Here is a 15,839-nt window from a genome sequence, read left to right as displayed (position 1 = left end):
CCTCCGACGAGGCAGCCGCCTGTGGGGAGGGACGAGAGGGGCCCGGAGAGGAACGAGGGTTCCTCCTTCGGGCTCGACCCGGAGCGGGACGCGGAGGGTTCACCGACCCCTGTGGCTCCGCACAGTCCAGCTGCTGCCGGCGCAGTAGCGGCATCACCTCGGCCTTCGACAGGACCACCTTGTCAAAGGACTGAGAGGGACTTGGGGATGCGACCTGAGCCCCGGCGACCTCCTGCGACACCACAGGGACCCCCGCGGGAGTTTGCAGCGAGGCAGAGACGCCGTGACCTGAAGGAGGTGCCCCAGAGGAGCCGCACCCCAACAGCACCACATCCTCCAAGCCTGGATCCGAACCCGTCGGGCCGGAGCCACCGGCTGTGCCGCGGAGGGCCCTTGGCAGGGCGAGGGATCAGTCGACGCCCCAGGAGGGGAAGGAGGAGGAGATGCCAGCAAGGTCTACAAAGCCGCCGCGTATGTCTCCATTTGGACTCTCAACGCCCCAACACCGACAACGGTGGATAGGACGAAACGCGGGGCCGCATCACCCTCCGAGAATCCACACCCCCGGAAGGCCAGAAACCAGCCGCCGAGGACAAACTGCGACACTTGCCCACCGGGGAGCGACGCTCACGTGACATCAGAGAAGGGCGAGGACGACTACCACGGTCGTATCTGAAGCCGTCCGCCGAAGCAGACAGAGGGGGGGGGGGGGGGGGGGGGGGACGTCGACCTGGAGAGACTCGTCGAGAGATGTTTCATCCGGCGCTCCCGCCGCGACTTCTGCTTCAACTGTTGGCACGCCGCACAAGCTGTGGTGCTGTGATCCTCCCCCAAAACCCACATACAAATGAGGTGAGGGTCTGTCGCCGACATAAGACGCCGACAAAACGTGCAAGTTTTGAAGCCCGAAGGCATTCGCACACTGTTCCACCAAAAGGAAATGGAAGAAAAAGGGGCCCCAACAGGCCCGTAGCAAGGATCGGATCCACGTTGCATGCGGAAAAGGAAAAAACTGACGTAGGTGTGCCGGGGCGGGTCTTATGTGACCTTGCTGACACCACGTATGCAGACGATGCCTGGGCGGAGTCGCGTGAGGTCGCCCCGGCGCGCATGGATGCTGTGGCAAAAAAGTTTCCGGATCCAGTCTCACGCCTGGGGATAATTTTACGTGAAGGAATCTGCGGCTAGTAGTCTATCAGATGGGAACAGGAATAGTTCCCACTGAGGGGATGTATCCAGACCACTTGCGGTCTTCAAAGTCTAGGTTAAATGAGAGCTGGTCATAACCGTCTCCAACATCATCTCGAGGGTCATCTTTCTCAAAGAAGAAACCTTCCATGAGTTTCTGCCGGTGAGGCATTACTGTTTTGGCATCCACAGGCTGTGGATTTGTGAGTTGTGGCAACGGTGGATATATTGACAAAGGTTGGGTCTATATAAACCGGTCGGACCGACTGGCCACTCAGTTTCGGCATGAGAACATTACAGTTCAGCCTACAGCAATCTTGTTGCTATACCATTAAGAGCATACAATATCTTTTTTTTTTTTATCCCTATAACTTGGCCTCAGACGATGCAACATCCTCTCTGAAACCCCTGCATCCATCATTCAGTGATAACGAATAGTTTCTTACCTGTCGGTGTAGTTTTGCAGCTTGAAGATCTTTCTGGATTCACTATGCTGTGCATTATTCCGCGATCTTGTGGTTGGGTCCGGATTCGTAGTCTTTTCTTTGTTTTTTTTTTTTTTTTTGTAGCCCAGGTGGGCGTCGACGTCCACCATTTGGTGCACCTCCCGTGACGTCGTCGTGCTTCCTGCGGAAGTCCCACCTTTGGGGCGCCATCTTCGGGTTCTTTTTTCCTTTCCTTTTTTTTTTTTTTTTTTAACCCTAGGCGATTGATTAATCCTTCTTGTCCATTTTTCTGTATGTTTTCATTTCTTTGGATCTTTTCCATTTTACCCCCTCTTCCTCCATCCTCATCTTCCTGGCGGAGGTGGGTGGGTTCGCTAGTGAATCCAGAAAGATCTTCAAGCTGCAAAACTACACCGACAGGTAAGAAACTATTCGTTTTGCAGCGTGAATCTTTCTGGATTCACTATGCTGTGCATAGACTTTGTAGCGGTTTTCCTAATTCTGTGGCGGCTGGGTGGTAGATGAGCGTTGGTCGTTGAAAATGTGCTGAAGCACCTTCTGTCTAACCTGTGCTTCCTTGTTCATCTGAATGTCCACGCAGTAGTGTTTCGTGAACGTGTGCACAGATGCCCAAGTTGCCGCGAGGCATATGTCCTGGATGGGCGTGTTCGCCAGGAAGGCCACGGTGGCCCCTTTCTTCCTTGTGGAGTGAGCCTGCGGCCCCTCCGCTAGCTCCTGTCCAGCCTGTTTGTGGCAGAATTGAATAGTGAGGGCAATCCACCTTGCGATGGTGCCCTTAGTCACTGGCCTACCCATGAAGCTAGTAGCAAAGGACACAAACAGCTGTTTCGACTTCCTGAGTTCCTTGGTTCTCTCAATGTAGTGCATCACCGCTCTTCTTGCGTCGAGGGTGTGCAGGGCTTTTTCTGCGTTTGAAGTCGGGTTTTGGAAGAAACTTGGTATCTGAATACTCTGATTCATGTGGAACGCCGACACCACCTTGGGCATGAAGTGTGGGTCCGTTCTCAGGACTATTCTATCCTTGTGAATCTGAATGTAGGGTTCCTGCAGCGTTAGTGCTTGAAGCTCGCTCACCCTGCGTAGTGAGGTTATGGCCACCAGAAAGGCCGTTTTCATAGTCAACATCTGCAGTGTGGCCTTGTGAATGGGTTCAAACGGTGCCTTCATGAGCTCCGTCAGGACCACATTCAGATTCCATGCCGGCGGCGGCAACCTTTTCGGGGGGGCCATCCTTTTGGCTCCTTCCATGAATCTCCTCACCACCTGCGAGCTGAAGAAACTTCCACCTTTTTCACCTCTGGTGTAGGCCACGATTGCCGCTAGGTGTACCTTTAGTGAGCTCGAGCAGAGGTTACTCTTTAGAAGGTGTGTGAGGTACCTCAGTACTGTTGAGTCTCTTGTCATTCTGTTTTGCAGGCCCTTTTTCCGGCACCACACAGTGAACCTCTTCCATTTTGCGCTGTAGCATTTTCGTGTAGTTGGTTTCCTCGCCTCCCGTAGCACTCGCATCGTGCTCGGAGGCAATCTTAGGTGTGCGAACTCTAGGTCTTCAGGAGCCATGCCGCCAGGTTGAGGGTCTCTGGCTCTGGGTGCAGGACCTCTCCGTTTTGCATTGAGAGCAGGTCCTTCCTCCTCTCGAACCTGTATGGGTTGCCTTGTGCCATTTCTTGAATTTGTGAGAACCATGTCTGCCTCGCCCACTGCGGAGCCACCAGGATCAGAGTCATGTTGCTGGTTCTGCACTTGTCGAGCACCCTGTGCAACAGGGGTATCGGTGGAAAGGCGTAGGCAAATGTCCTCGACCAGCTTATCCATAGGGCATTTCCCTTGGATTGTTGATCTGGTTGCCTGGACGCGAAGCTTTGGCATTTTGCATTGTGGCGTGTTGCAAATAGGTCTATTGTGGGAGTCCCCCATCTCCGGAAGAGTTTCTCCGTTTCCTGGCCATTGAGCTCCCACTCGTGTGACGCTGAGGTCTGCCTGCTTAGCCAGTCTGCCTCCACATTGTCCTTCCCCGGTAGGTGAATTGCCAGTAGATCTATCCTGAGAGGTATGGCCCATCTCCAAATCTCCTGAGCTAGGGATGAGAGTGGGAACGACTGTGTCCCCCCTTGTTTGTTGATGTAGAACATCGACGTGGTGTTGTCTGTTTGGACCAACACCCTCTGGTTGAACAGGTGTCTCTGGAATGCCTTCAGGGCTAGCAGGATTGTTTTCAACTCGAGGTAGTTGATATGGCGGACCGCATCTGCTGGAGCCCATAGACCCCTCACTCTGAGGTTGTCCATGTGCGCTCCCCATCCCTTCTGCGATGCGTCCGTGGTAATGGTCACTGTTGGGATTGGTGGTGTCAGGCTTCTCCCTGTTGTTATGTTGTCTCTGTTCCACCAAGTTATCTCCTTCAGCACTGCGTGCGTAACAACCACTAGATCCTCCCAACTTCCGTTTGCTTGTGACCATTGCTGTTGTAGCCATTCCTGGAATGGTCTCATGTGCAGGCGTACATTCGGCACCAGCTGGATACAGGATGCCATCATCCCCATCATCTTGCTCACAGCCCTCACTGTCAGAGCTCGCCCCTTCTGGTAGAGCTTCGTCTCCTTCAGTAGAGCATCTGTCCTCCTGTCGCTGGGCACTACTGTACTGATGCGGGAGTTGATCTTTGCCCCCAGGAAAATCTTCACCTGTTCCGGTTCCCGCGATGATTTTCCCCAGTGAAGCGAGAATCCCAGATTCGTGAGGGTGTCTGTTACGCGTTTTGCGTGCCTCTCGCACTTTTCGCGTGAGTTTGCCTTGACCAGCCAGTCGTCCAAGTAGGGGTAGACATGTATTCCCTGCCTTCGTAGGTGTGCCGCTACCGCCGACAGGCATTTTGTAAAGACCCTTGGTGCTGATTTTAATCCGAAGGCCAGGGTTGTGAACTGGTAGTGTTCCTGTTCGATGTTGAATCTTAGAAGGCCCTTGTGCCTTCTGTTTATTGGGATGTGAAGGTAGGCATCCTTGAGGTCCACGGTGACCATGAAGTCCCCTTCTCTTATCTGTGGCAGAACCTCCTGCAGTGAAGTCATTTTGAACCTTTGCGTTCTGATGAACTTGTTTAGGTAACGGAGGTCCAGTATGGGTCTGAGGTCTCCGTCTACCTTCGGAACCACGAAGTAGTTTGAGTAGACCCCTTTGTTGCGTTCTCTGAACGGCACTGTCTCTATGGCTCCCTTTTGTAGGAGTTTCCGCGTTTCTTCTCTGAGTATTGCCAGTTCTTGGGCCGATCTCAGTCTTCCCTTTGGTTTCCTGTTTGGAGGTCTTTTCTCCAAATCTACGCAGTATCCGTACTGCACGATGTTTCGTATCCACTTGTCTGTGGTTATACGCCGCCACTCCTGAAGGTAGAACCTCAGTCTTCCGCCTACTGGTGTCGTATGCTCGTAGGCTCTTGAATCTTCTCTTCCCCCTGATGACACTTTTTTGCGCCTCACCCTTGGGGTCCTGACGAGGGTAGGCGTCCTCTTGCGTGCTGAGTCACTTCGACGAGGGCTGTTCGCCCCCTCTCCTCCTTTGGCCACGTCCGTTCCCTCTCCCGCGAAAGGACTGGCCCCGAGGTTGATATTGCCAGTTTTGCTTCTGCTGACCTTGTCCGTGACCTTCACCCTGCTGTCCTTGTTGGAACGCCTGGTGCGACGTCCCCTGCTGGCTTCCTCCCCTACCGTAGGGTCTCCTTGAGGGATTTCCTCGCCTCATTCCCCTCAGCTGTAGGGCCCCCATGGACCTCGCCGTCTCGTTTTCTTTTTTCAGCTGGGTGAGCTTCTCGTCCACTGTTGCTTCGAACAGTGTCTCTCCGTTGAAGGGGGTGCCAAGGATGTTGTTCTGCACTTCTGGTTTGAATCCCGAGATTCTTAGCCATGCATGCCTCCTCTCTGTGACCCCTATGGCCATGAGTCTTGCTGAGGTCTCTGCCCCATCCAACGCCGTCTTTATACAGGAGTTGGCGATGTTCTTCCCTTCGTCTATCAGGTGAGAGGCTCTCTGGCGGTATTCTTCGGGGAGGTGCTTTACTAGCTCCCCCATCTCATCCCAGTGCTGGTATTGGTGTCTATTGAGGAGTGCATTCGAATTCGCCATGCGCCAGTGCATTGCGGCGTTCCTCTCGACCTTTCTTCCTGTGAGGTCAATCCTCCTGCTCTCCTTATCCGGAGGTGGGCCCGAAGTTGCTGGTACATTGGCCCTTCTCCTGGCCGTGGAGGCTATGATGGAGTCTGCGGTCACGCTACCCTTGATGTAAGGGGGGTCCAGGGAGGAGTGCTTATATTTCTTCTCTGTCCTGGGCGTGATCGACCGGCAGGTCGCAGGTTCCTTGAAGGCTTCTCTCCCCTGATTCATCACGCTTTGTAGCATGGGGAGGAACTGGCTCCTTGTCTGGATGGGGAGCAGTGTCTCGACGAGAAAATCGGCTTTCGGTTTCTCCTCGTCGAGTTTGACGCCGAAGGCCATTGCTGCGCTCCTGACCACCATATTGTACACCCCGATGTCGTCGGGTGGCGAAGGCCTCGAAGGGTACGTGTCCACGGGCTCCTCCGGGTTTTCGGTGTAGAGATCGTGCCATTCGACGTCGTTGCTGGTAGATGCCGCCGATTCGTAGAACGACCGTTGGTCTTCTTCCTCGGCCTCTCCCTCATAATAGGGTTCTTCTTCCTCTTCGAGATCCCTTCGGCGTCGAACTCGTCTTCGACCTCACCGACGTCCGCCGATGAAACCGTTGGAATCTTGAATTCCTTCATCCTGGCGTCGAACTCCTTCTTCCTTTGAAGGATGTTCTCCATTTCGGCCTCGAGCCGCCTCTTCTTTTTCTCCATCTCGGAGATGCTTTCGGCGTCGACCGCGGGTCTTTTCGATGAAATTTGCGTCGACGTCGAACGTTCTTTCTGCGTCGATCGTCCCGTTTCATGGGATGTTTTCGACGACCCTTGCCTTTCGGCGTCCTTCGGCACCAGGGAGTCCTTTTCTAAGGATCCGCTCGGCCTCTTGTCCGTGGTTCCTCCTTTGGACGTCGAAGTTTTCGGCGCCGGGGCTCCCTTCGTGGACTTTGACTCAGTTTTTCTCGAGTCACCCTCGTGTTTTCGAGGTACTTTCTGTTTTGCGCTCGACGATTCTCTTACCTCGTCTTCTTTTTTCTTGTCGGTCTCTACGACCGTGAAGTTTTCGGCTGTCTCGGCGACGTTGTCCTCGTCGTCCGTGGAGAGGCCCAGATCGTAGAGCGTCGGGGGCTTCCCCTTGCCATCCATGTTGGCGTTGGCTCTTCTCTGTCGCTCTCTCACCCTGAGTGTCTTCGGCGCGAAGGCTGAGCAGGCGTTGCAGTCGATACTCTGGTGATCGACCGGCAGGCAGAGGTTGCAGACCGGATGCTGGTCTTTCTGCGCGAACTTGTGGTGGCAGTTTGGGCAGAACTTGAATGGCGTCTTGTCCATTGCGCTCAGGGTCTCTGAGCGTGCATTCTCCAAGGCCGTCGAAGAAAAAGGGCGCTGGTCCTCTTTTCTTCGCGCTCCTGATGAAATCTCTTCCTTTCCTGATATCTTCTAGTGATTCTATCGACGAAACTCGCTTTTCTTCCTTCTTCCTCCGAGTGTAATTCTGGAGCTTCCCGATGACGATCCAGACCCAACGGCGGAAAAAAGAATCTGAAGATGGCGCCCCAAAGGTGGGACTTCCGCAGGAAGCACGACGACGTCACGGGAGGTGCACCAAATGGTGGACGTCGACGCCCACCTGGGCTACAAAAAAAAAAAAAAAAACAAAGAAAAGACTACGAATCCGGACCCAACCACAAGATCGCGGAATAATGCACAGCATAGTGAATCCAGAAAGATTCACGCTGCAAAACTGTACATAATTCATGTGGATTTGACCTTTTACTGTCTTCGGACGACTATATTTCAAGTCCTAATTATGATCAGCATTATTTGTGGATCAAAATGTAGAACTGAAGTGTGCAGACCTTGGTAAATAAGACTATTTGTAAAATACAGGCTGCACACAATAGTTGTAGATTTTGATACACACATTATACATTTTGGATCACTTCCGCCTGAGCATAGAGCACGTTTTGCACCCCACTGTTACTTATGTACACGCTCACTGTTTTGAAACTCCTGATTATTAAAAACATTGTTTTGCAGAAGATTTCCTCTTTACAAATTGCTAAACAATTATTACCTCAGGGACCACTGTTCTTCTGAAATAGCCCATTTACCCAGGTCCCTACAGATTTCAGCATTGCCCTTGCGTTATGAAACTCAGTGGCACCAAAAGCGGCGTTGACGAAGATGGTTGTCGTCATAGGTCGGGTCGTCTGCAGTGCAGTGACAACTCCATGTCCGGGAATGATGGAAGAAACAGTTGAGGTGGCGGGTTTTCTGCACCGGAGCAGTCGGCTTCGGAGTCGGCCAGTTGAACTGGGCCAATGGCATTAATGGTAGGAAGAGTGCCTGTTGGTAAGGCACTGGAACACCCCCAATGAGTCAGCCAGTGGACCAGTGGAGTCCGCAGGCACACCCAATTGGATCATAGCCCTATTAAATATACCAAACATGACGCTGAGAAAATGGCTTGGGTCTGCACCTGGAGTTGGAAAAGTAGGGTATGTGTGATCATCATGTGGTCAAGAAAGCCATGCCACATGGATTATGCAAACTGGCAGAGTCAGTGTGGGGGCAGGTGGAGTCACAGGCACTGGAACCGTTGGAGCCGCACTTTTTATGCCGCAACATATGAGAAAACTGCACCTAAAATGAAAGAAGACCTAAAAAATTCCAGCTTTGAAGAGAGTTGGAGAGGTATGGAATGCATCGAAAATGTGGACAATAGGAAACTGATGTAATTATGCCAACGGGGGTGCTTTATGGCTCCAGTAGCATCATGAGGTGTTGAGTGTGTAGCCATGGTGGAGCCGGTACCGGCCTGGGAAAGGGATCGAAAAGTGTCTGGACCAAGCTTGCACATGGAGATATTCAAAAGGTGAAAATCTCCAGATAGATATATCCATCAGAAAGATATCAACCACCCCAGATGGTAGATCAAAACCCTCCATTAGTTCCGTTCATTCTCCATGTATGAAGGAGTAGGCTTTAGAAGTTTGGGAGCAGCCCACTCCCAAAAAAGTAATGGAGGGCAGAAGTTCAGGGTTATCAGTTTGGAGTACCAACCTCCTTGGGCACAACCTGGGGCCACCAGAATCAAGTGCTCAGTCCCACCTGAATTTCTTCAAGACCCATGGGATTAGCTGCAAAGACAGAAACTTGTACTGGAATCCTGAGTCCAACCAAAGGTAGAACACATCACCTAGAGACCCTTAAAATGAACCCAAAGTCTGGGCAAGTAGGAACATGGTTGCAATAACTGCAAACATTTTTAATTTTATAAAAACAATTGCAGTGCGTCTGCTATGTAATCATGTTTGTCTCAATATATAGTGGATTTTCATACATTATCCTGTAAGTAAGAGTGCATCATGAGTGAACACAGTCATAATGAAGGTACGACTAACTCTTACCTTCACACATTGTCCAATATAATAAATAGATTAGGAATCCTCTTAGCCTTGATGACGGCCCATGAACCTGTGAAGGCTGCTATTAGGGGCCAAAGCATGAGACATTCTCACGATGCGTCCTACATTTGGGTTTGCTTTTTAATTCCACTCTAGGCAACCATGAACAAAAGGAATCCCTTTGGGTTTATGTATAGACAATTTTAAAAGTGATCTGGATCCAGCAATACCATATCCAGCAATATTTATTTGGAACTCCCTTTCATTGAGATTAAGGCCACGCTGTCAGTATTACCTTGTCAGGATGGGATGAGTCAGCCTGTGATGAAGCCTGCCACTATAATGTGGGTGAGGCTTTCTTTCCATACTAAACAGGACTGTTCCTGTTCCTTAGTTCTCTTTGCTATCGCATCAGCTGTGCGTTTGTGCTTGACATACGGGAGGAGGGTCCATACCTGAATATCTCCTCCAATCTAATTGCAGTACGCACTCAGAATATGCTTAGATGCGAGTTTCGTGCTCACTGTGCCACTGGAACCAAGCTGCAATGAACTACAGAGCCCCAATCAGGGCAAAACCAGTCTTGAGTTGTGTGTGTTCCAGTTCAGGGAGGACCTTGTCTGCAAGTTCAGGCTGGACTATTGTTATTGGAGCAGGGTCAAGACTGATTTGCATATGGCTGGGTACAAACTGAAAACAAGGTCCATTCTGTGCAATGCATCTATGCATTCAGCACGCAAGGTTGGTGCTCTAATGCAGTTGTCTGTCATGTCTGGATCAGAATGGTGTCCTACAGAGGCCAACGACATCATTTGTAAGTACACAAGAGCTGTTAAATATGTTTCTTTATCCTGTCTGGGTGCCTGGAGAAATTCACCAGGTGAGGAACGCTGCAATAAGAAATGCAACTTTGAAAATTGTATGCAGAAGTTTCTAGTATGGATAACAGGGGTTAAGGAATTCATTGCATTGTGAATATGACAGCCATAAAATTTCAATCTCTGAAGAGTAAATCTAGCACGCATGTACGTTTAATATTCTACAGCCAGTGGCATATAGATGTAACATGACATTATCCAGTTCTTCTTGCTCGACTATATGCACAACTGTTAAGAATGTGCCAGAGGTGAAAGACAAAAGGCAAAACAGTTGATTAACTAACCTGCATTTCCGGCATTTTCTGTGGTTGATTTTCACTTTTAGGAAATTTTGAATCTTCTTTCACTAAAATAAAAAGTAATAACCAAGGAAATGGAGAGAACAATCTTTGACTTTCTTAAATATAACAGCCTTCATAGAGGAGGTAAACAACTTGTAAAGGATCAAATGTCATTGCACACCTACCTGCACAAACTCTCCCCTCAGTTACAGGTTTTTCTCATCAAGCAATTGTGATTTTGTTTCTGTAGGAAGCTGACTCTGAATATACTATACCAAAGTAAGGTATAGTGTGCACAGAATCCAGTGGATCCCCAAAGGTAGGCAGAGGTAAAGTTAGATAGCACCTCACTCTCCATTTGTGGTAGTGTGGTCGAGCAGTAAGGCAGTATCAGAGGACAGTGTTAAGCATTTGTTGTACACACTCAGTCAGCAAATGAATCCACACACTCAAAGACTGAACTTCAGACCAATTGTTTTAGTATAAAAATATTCTTTTAGTTATTTTATTTTCTAGAACCAAGCAAGCCTGGCACAGGTAAGCAATAAATACTTTACAGTAGTAATGAAATTGAAATACAGTTTGAATGATAATTGTATATGCACTTTGGTTTGATTTACAGTATGGATGCAGAGAAATACAGTACTTAGTAAATGTAGTACATAGACTTAAATAGGCTTTTTAGCAAAATAGCAGGTAAGTAACTTTTGAGATTACTAGGCTTACACAGAGTAGTATACCTAGATACTACTCTGGGACATTTCCTGAAAACAGGCAAGTAAAATCATTTTGTCCGATTATGCAATGTAAAAGAATTTCTTTAGTTTCTCAAACTCCACACTTAAAAACTTTTCACAGAAAAACAGTCAATGTTATCCTATGGAGGAAAATAGTGTTATCGGTTCTGAGGTAAATATTTGGTAGTGGGAGTTGAGGATCTGGGGGTAGACTCAGGGGTCCCCCAGGGTCAAGGATGCACTCTAGTTACACCCTCAGCAGCACTAGCGCGGCTGGTGCAGAGTGCTCAGGCCCAATGTTATCCAATGGGGGATAGGGGGCCTCTGGTTGGTGGCTGATGACTAGCAGGCCACTTGTATGTTGGGAAGTTAGGGTTTGGTTAGGCACGGTCGGTTTGGGCACACAAGGCCGTGGGGCGTCGGGTGCAGGTGTGCCTTTTGGGGTCAGATCTTCTTACCAGCTCCTGGTCGCAGTTAGGGGGGGCCTTCTGGATTTAGGATGCAGGCGTCGGCTGGAGGCATGAGGCAGGTCAGGGGTCGCCGATCTTGGGTCAGGAACGCCAGGGTGACCTCCTCGTGGTGTTTTCCCACTCAAGCTCGGGCCGTGGATGTACTGCCGGAGCCAGAGGCTGCAGATGAACAAATCCGGTGTTCACGGGAGACAAAGTCTTTGTAGTTGAAGGCAGGCAGGTCCTCTGGGGTTTTCGAGGTTGCTGGCTGCAGGACACACCGGGATTTCACAGGAGCATGTTCGAGGGGGAGACAGGCCGGTAGGGCAGGGGTCAAGTCAGTGGGCGTCTTCTCTTGATAGCTGCTGCACGGCTGTTCGGTCCTTCTTCTTCTTGTTGCAGGTTCTTGCCTGAGGAAGCAAGGTTCAGGGGTTCCCCTAAATACTGGATTTAGGAGCGATACAGATACGTAAAAGGCAGGGACCAATGGGTCCCTTCCCTGGGGTGGGTGCACCCCCTATTATGCCACCCTCCAGTGGGAGGGGGGGCATGAGCCTGTCCCTGGTTGGCCGAGTACCCCCATCTTCAAGATGGCGTGGACAGAGTTGTGCTTCACTTCGCCTCCCCCACCTGAGGGGTGTAGTTGGCAGAGGTGAGCAGACCTCTCTTCCTCACTTGTTGCTCCTGCCGGTTCTCCCGCCCAAAGTGGGGGTCAGTACAAGTGGGGACCAGTTGCTGAGAGTAGCAAATGGCCTGGGGAAGCTCACAAAGTCGGCAAGCCTTTCAAGCTTCCCCTTCGTGAACCCTGCCCATCCTGGGGAAGGAGGCTTGGCACCTCGTCCCAAGATGTGCATCGTTTCAGGCCCCAGAGAGCAGCAGGCTCTCGACCCAGGGGTCCAGAAACATGTCTGGTGATGGCAGCTGAAAGCAGCCACACCGCCTGGACACTTGTGGTGGGTTCGTTTTCAGGTGCCATTTCTAAGATGCCCTCTGTGTGCATTTTTCATTAAATTCCACACTTGCATCAGTGTGGGTTTAATGAGCTGAGAAGTTTGATACCAAACTTCTCAGTTTTCAGTGTAGCCAATATGGTGCTGTGGAGTTTGTAATGACAAACTCCAAGTACCATATACACTTAATGACAGCACTGCACTTACAATTTCTAAGAATGGACTTAGACACTGTAGGGGTATAGGGTTCATGCACCTGTACCCTCACCACTGGTATAGTGCACCCAGCTAGAGAGGTGACTGATCTATGCCAGGGCAGTGGTGTGCAGGCATTGCACACAGGGATGTGTGCCATGTCGACTCTTCACTTTGTTCTGCACCAAGACACGCAGCCTGCAAAGGATGTGTGTAAGTGTCAGGGTACAGGACCTCTAAGGGTGGCACAATAAGTGCTGCAGCCATTAGAGGCCTTCTCTGGTCACAGTGCCCTGGGTACCAGTGGTACCACTTACCAGGGCTGACCTGTGGTCAGGGATGCCAATTGGGTTTAGGCTTCAATGCAGTTTTAGGGAAAGAACATAAGCCCTGGGTACCAGATTAGCAGGAGCCCAGGGCACACTCAGAGTACATTAGCAATTCAGCAAAAAGTGGGGGCAACCATGCAGAACGACGGCCCTTTCTCACAGTATTCCTCAAATGCGGACACATACCTAACTTCTCAGAACACTGGCAACCAGCCACAATCCATCCATTCCTGCATGAAAGTACAACTAAGCAACTTTCTGTCTCAGGAGGGAGAATCAGTATTTCAGTTGACCCTATGCTGGACTACTATGATGCCTACTCAACAGAACCCTGTCTGAATACCACAGCAACATCCAAGGCACTGGGGACTACATTTGCGTTTGTGACCTTAAGCCTGTTGGACTTTGGGACTTGTACTATGTATATAACCATACCCTAAGTGCAAAAGGGGCAGTTTTGTATTTGCTTCTTTTCCCTTTAATCCTGGCTTCTAGATTTAATTTATAGTAAAACAGGCAAGATTTCATAAGTACTGACACCTCACATCCCTGATCTATACTACTTGCTTTCTTACTAAGACCTGAAACCTGTACAAAAATGAAGTGAGAGTACTTGTTTTGTGTTGCAGTGGTTAAGAATTAACAGTGGAGTTCTTGCAAGAACATACAATGAACATAAATCCTAGCAAGCGATCATAGCAAAATGGAATGCTCGAAGGAAGTGACAGATTTGTTTAGGGTCAGAGAACACACTCATGCCCAACGGTCTATCCATGCACATGGCAGCTCTGATATTTTCAACCACTCTGCCATTTTTATGCATCCTTCATGTTACTGTCTTAAACGCACAAATTACTCACCTTCGGTAACAATATATCTGTAAGAAACATTAGTTAGTAAGATTCCTTACCGTAGAATAACCCCAGGCGTCAGGCTGGATCTGGAAAGATTTTTCGTCAGCAATACCCCTGCACGTCAGTAGGCGTCGTCTGCGGCTCCGCGTCCGTCGTCGGCGTTGTGATCGCCGGAATGACGTCGGAGTACTTAGACGCCGCCTTCGCACGCTGGCTTCAGGTCTGTACATAGCTTTCCGCGCCAGGAACGTAGAGCCATGCAAGAAACCGACACTGGTGCCATGAAACTAGGGCCCTGAAAGGGATGACTTTAACCCTGGATATCGGTTCCCAGAACGGGGAGGATGGGTGGGGCGGTAAGAAATCTAACTAACGTTTCTTACATATATATCGTTACCGAAGGTAAGTAACTTGTGCATTTGAAAGAAACACGTTAGATAGATTCCTTACCGTAGAATAGATACCCCCAGCAATACCAACCCCGGTGGTGGGTCTGCGAACCAAGATCACACCAGGAAGTCCTGGAGAACGGAACGGCCAAAGAAGCCGTCTCTCCGGACTTGGCTGTCCAGGCAGTAATGCTTGGCAAAGGTGTGCAGCGAGGCCCACGTAGCTGCCTGACAAATGTCCTGCAGAGGGACTCTCCGTCCCAGGGCAGTAGTAGCCGCTGTGGCCCGAGTGGAATGGGCGCGCAGCCCCACAGGAGGATCCTTTTTAGCCAAGGAATAACAGACCTTAATGCACAAAACGACCCACCGAGAGAGGATTCGCTTGTGCACCGCCCGTCCCTTCTTAGCGCCCACGTAGCCAACAAAGAGTTGGTCGTCCACCCGCAACTGTTTTGTGCGGTCCAGATAAAAGGAGAGCGCATGTTTTGGGTCCAGACGGTGGAGCCTCTCTTATCTCTTTCGAAGGATGCGGAGGCGGAAAGAAGGTGGGCAAGGTAATGGACTGCCCGATGTGAAAGGCAGTAACCACCTTAGGAAGAAAAGAAGGTCGAGTCCTCAGAACAACCTTGTCCGGATGGACAGAAAGGAAAGGAGGTTTAGATGAAAGAGCTTGGAGCTCACTCACTCTTCTGGCAGAGGTGATGGCAACCAGGAAAGCGGTTTTAAGAGTCAGAAGACAAAGAGGGCAATTACGAAGTGGCTCAAAGGGATCGCACATCAGGAAAGTAAGAACCAGAGTCCCACTGAGGCATCACGAAAGGAACTGGAGGAAACATGTGCGTGATGCCTTTCAAGAATCTATTGACAACAGGGGACTTGAAAAGAGAAGGCTGATCGGGAAGCCTCAAGAAGGCTAAAACAGCTGAAAGATATCCCTTGATGGTGCCAAGAGCAGAGCCCTGCTGGGTCAGGGAAAGGAGAAAGTGGAGAACCTCAAAAAGAGGGGCGGAAAAGGGGATCCACAGCCTTTGCTGTGCACCATACCACAAATTTGTTCCACCTGCAGGCGTATATCGTTTTAGTGGAGGGACGCCTGGCTGCCAGAATGACATCACAAACTTCAGGAGGCAAGTCAAATGGCATCAACTGCTGCCGCTCAATCTCCACGCATGGAGGTGGAGGCTGGACAGGTTCGGGTGGAGGACCGCCCCCTGCTGCTGCGTCAGAAGGTCCTCCTGAAGAGGCAGTCGAATCGGGGGATCGATTGACAGACTGAGTAGCTCGGGATACCAGTATCTTCGTGCCTAATACGGAGCCACAAGGATGACTTGGGCCCAGTCGCGCCTGATCATCTTCAGCACTCTGGGCAGAAGTGGTATAGGCGGAAAGGCGTACAACAGACCGCAACTCCACTAGCGATGAAAAGCGTCTCCGAGCGAGTGCCGCCTTGGAAATTCCAACGCGCAGAACTGATGACATTGCACGTTCTCTTCGGTGGCGAATAGATCTAACCAAGTCTCTCCCCACTGCCGAAAGAGACCTTGCGCCATGTCCGAGTTCAGACGCCACTCGTGATCCATCATGC

General features: G+C 50.4%; 1 protein-coding gene across 1 annotated transcript in view; it reads right to left on the bottom strand.

Moving 5' to 3' along the window:
• Window positions 1–15,839, bottom strand: part of XRN1 (5'-3' exoribonuclease 1) — a 1,184,094-nt gene that overhangs the window by 333,033 nt on the left and 835,222 nt on the right. The window contains exon 34 of the mRNA XM_085633624.1: window positions 10,355–10,416. Within this exon, the coding sequence (XP_085489750.1) occupies window positions 10,355–10,416 (62 nt within the window). The remainder of the gene's footprint in view (window positions 1–10,354; window positions 10,417–15,839) is intronic.

Source organism: Triturus cristatus, chromosome 11, assembly GCF_964204655.1.
Source record: "Triturus cristatus chromosome 11, aTriCri1.1, whole genome shotgun sequence".
Lineage (NCBI taxonomy): Eukaryota > Metazoa > Chordata > Amphibia > Caudata > Salamandridae > Triturus > Triturus cristatus.
The sequence above is the reverse complement of the archived record's forward strand: the minus strand, read 5'-3'. Positions and strand labels throughout refer to the sequence as shown.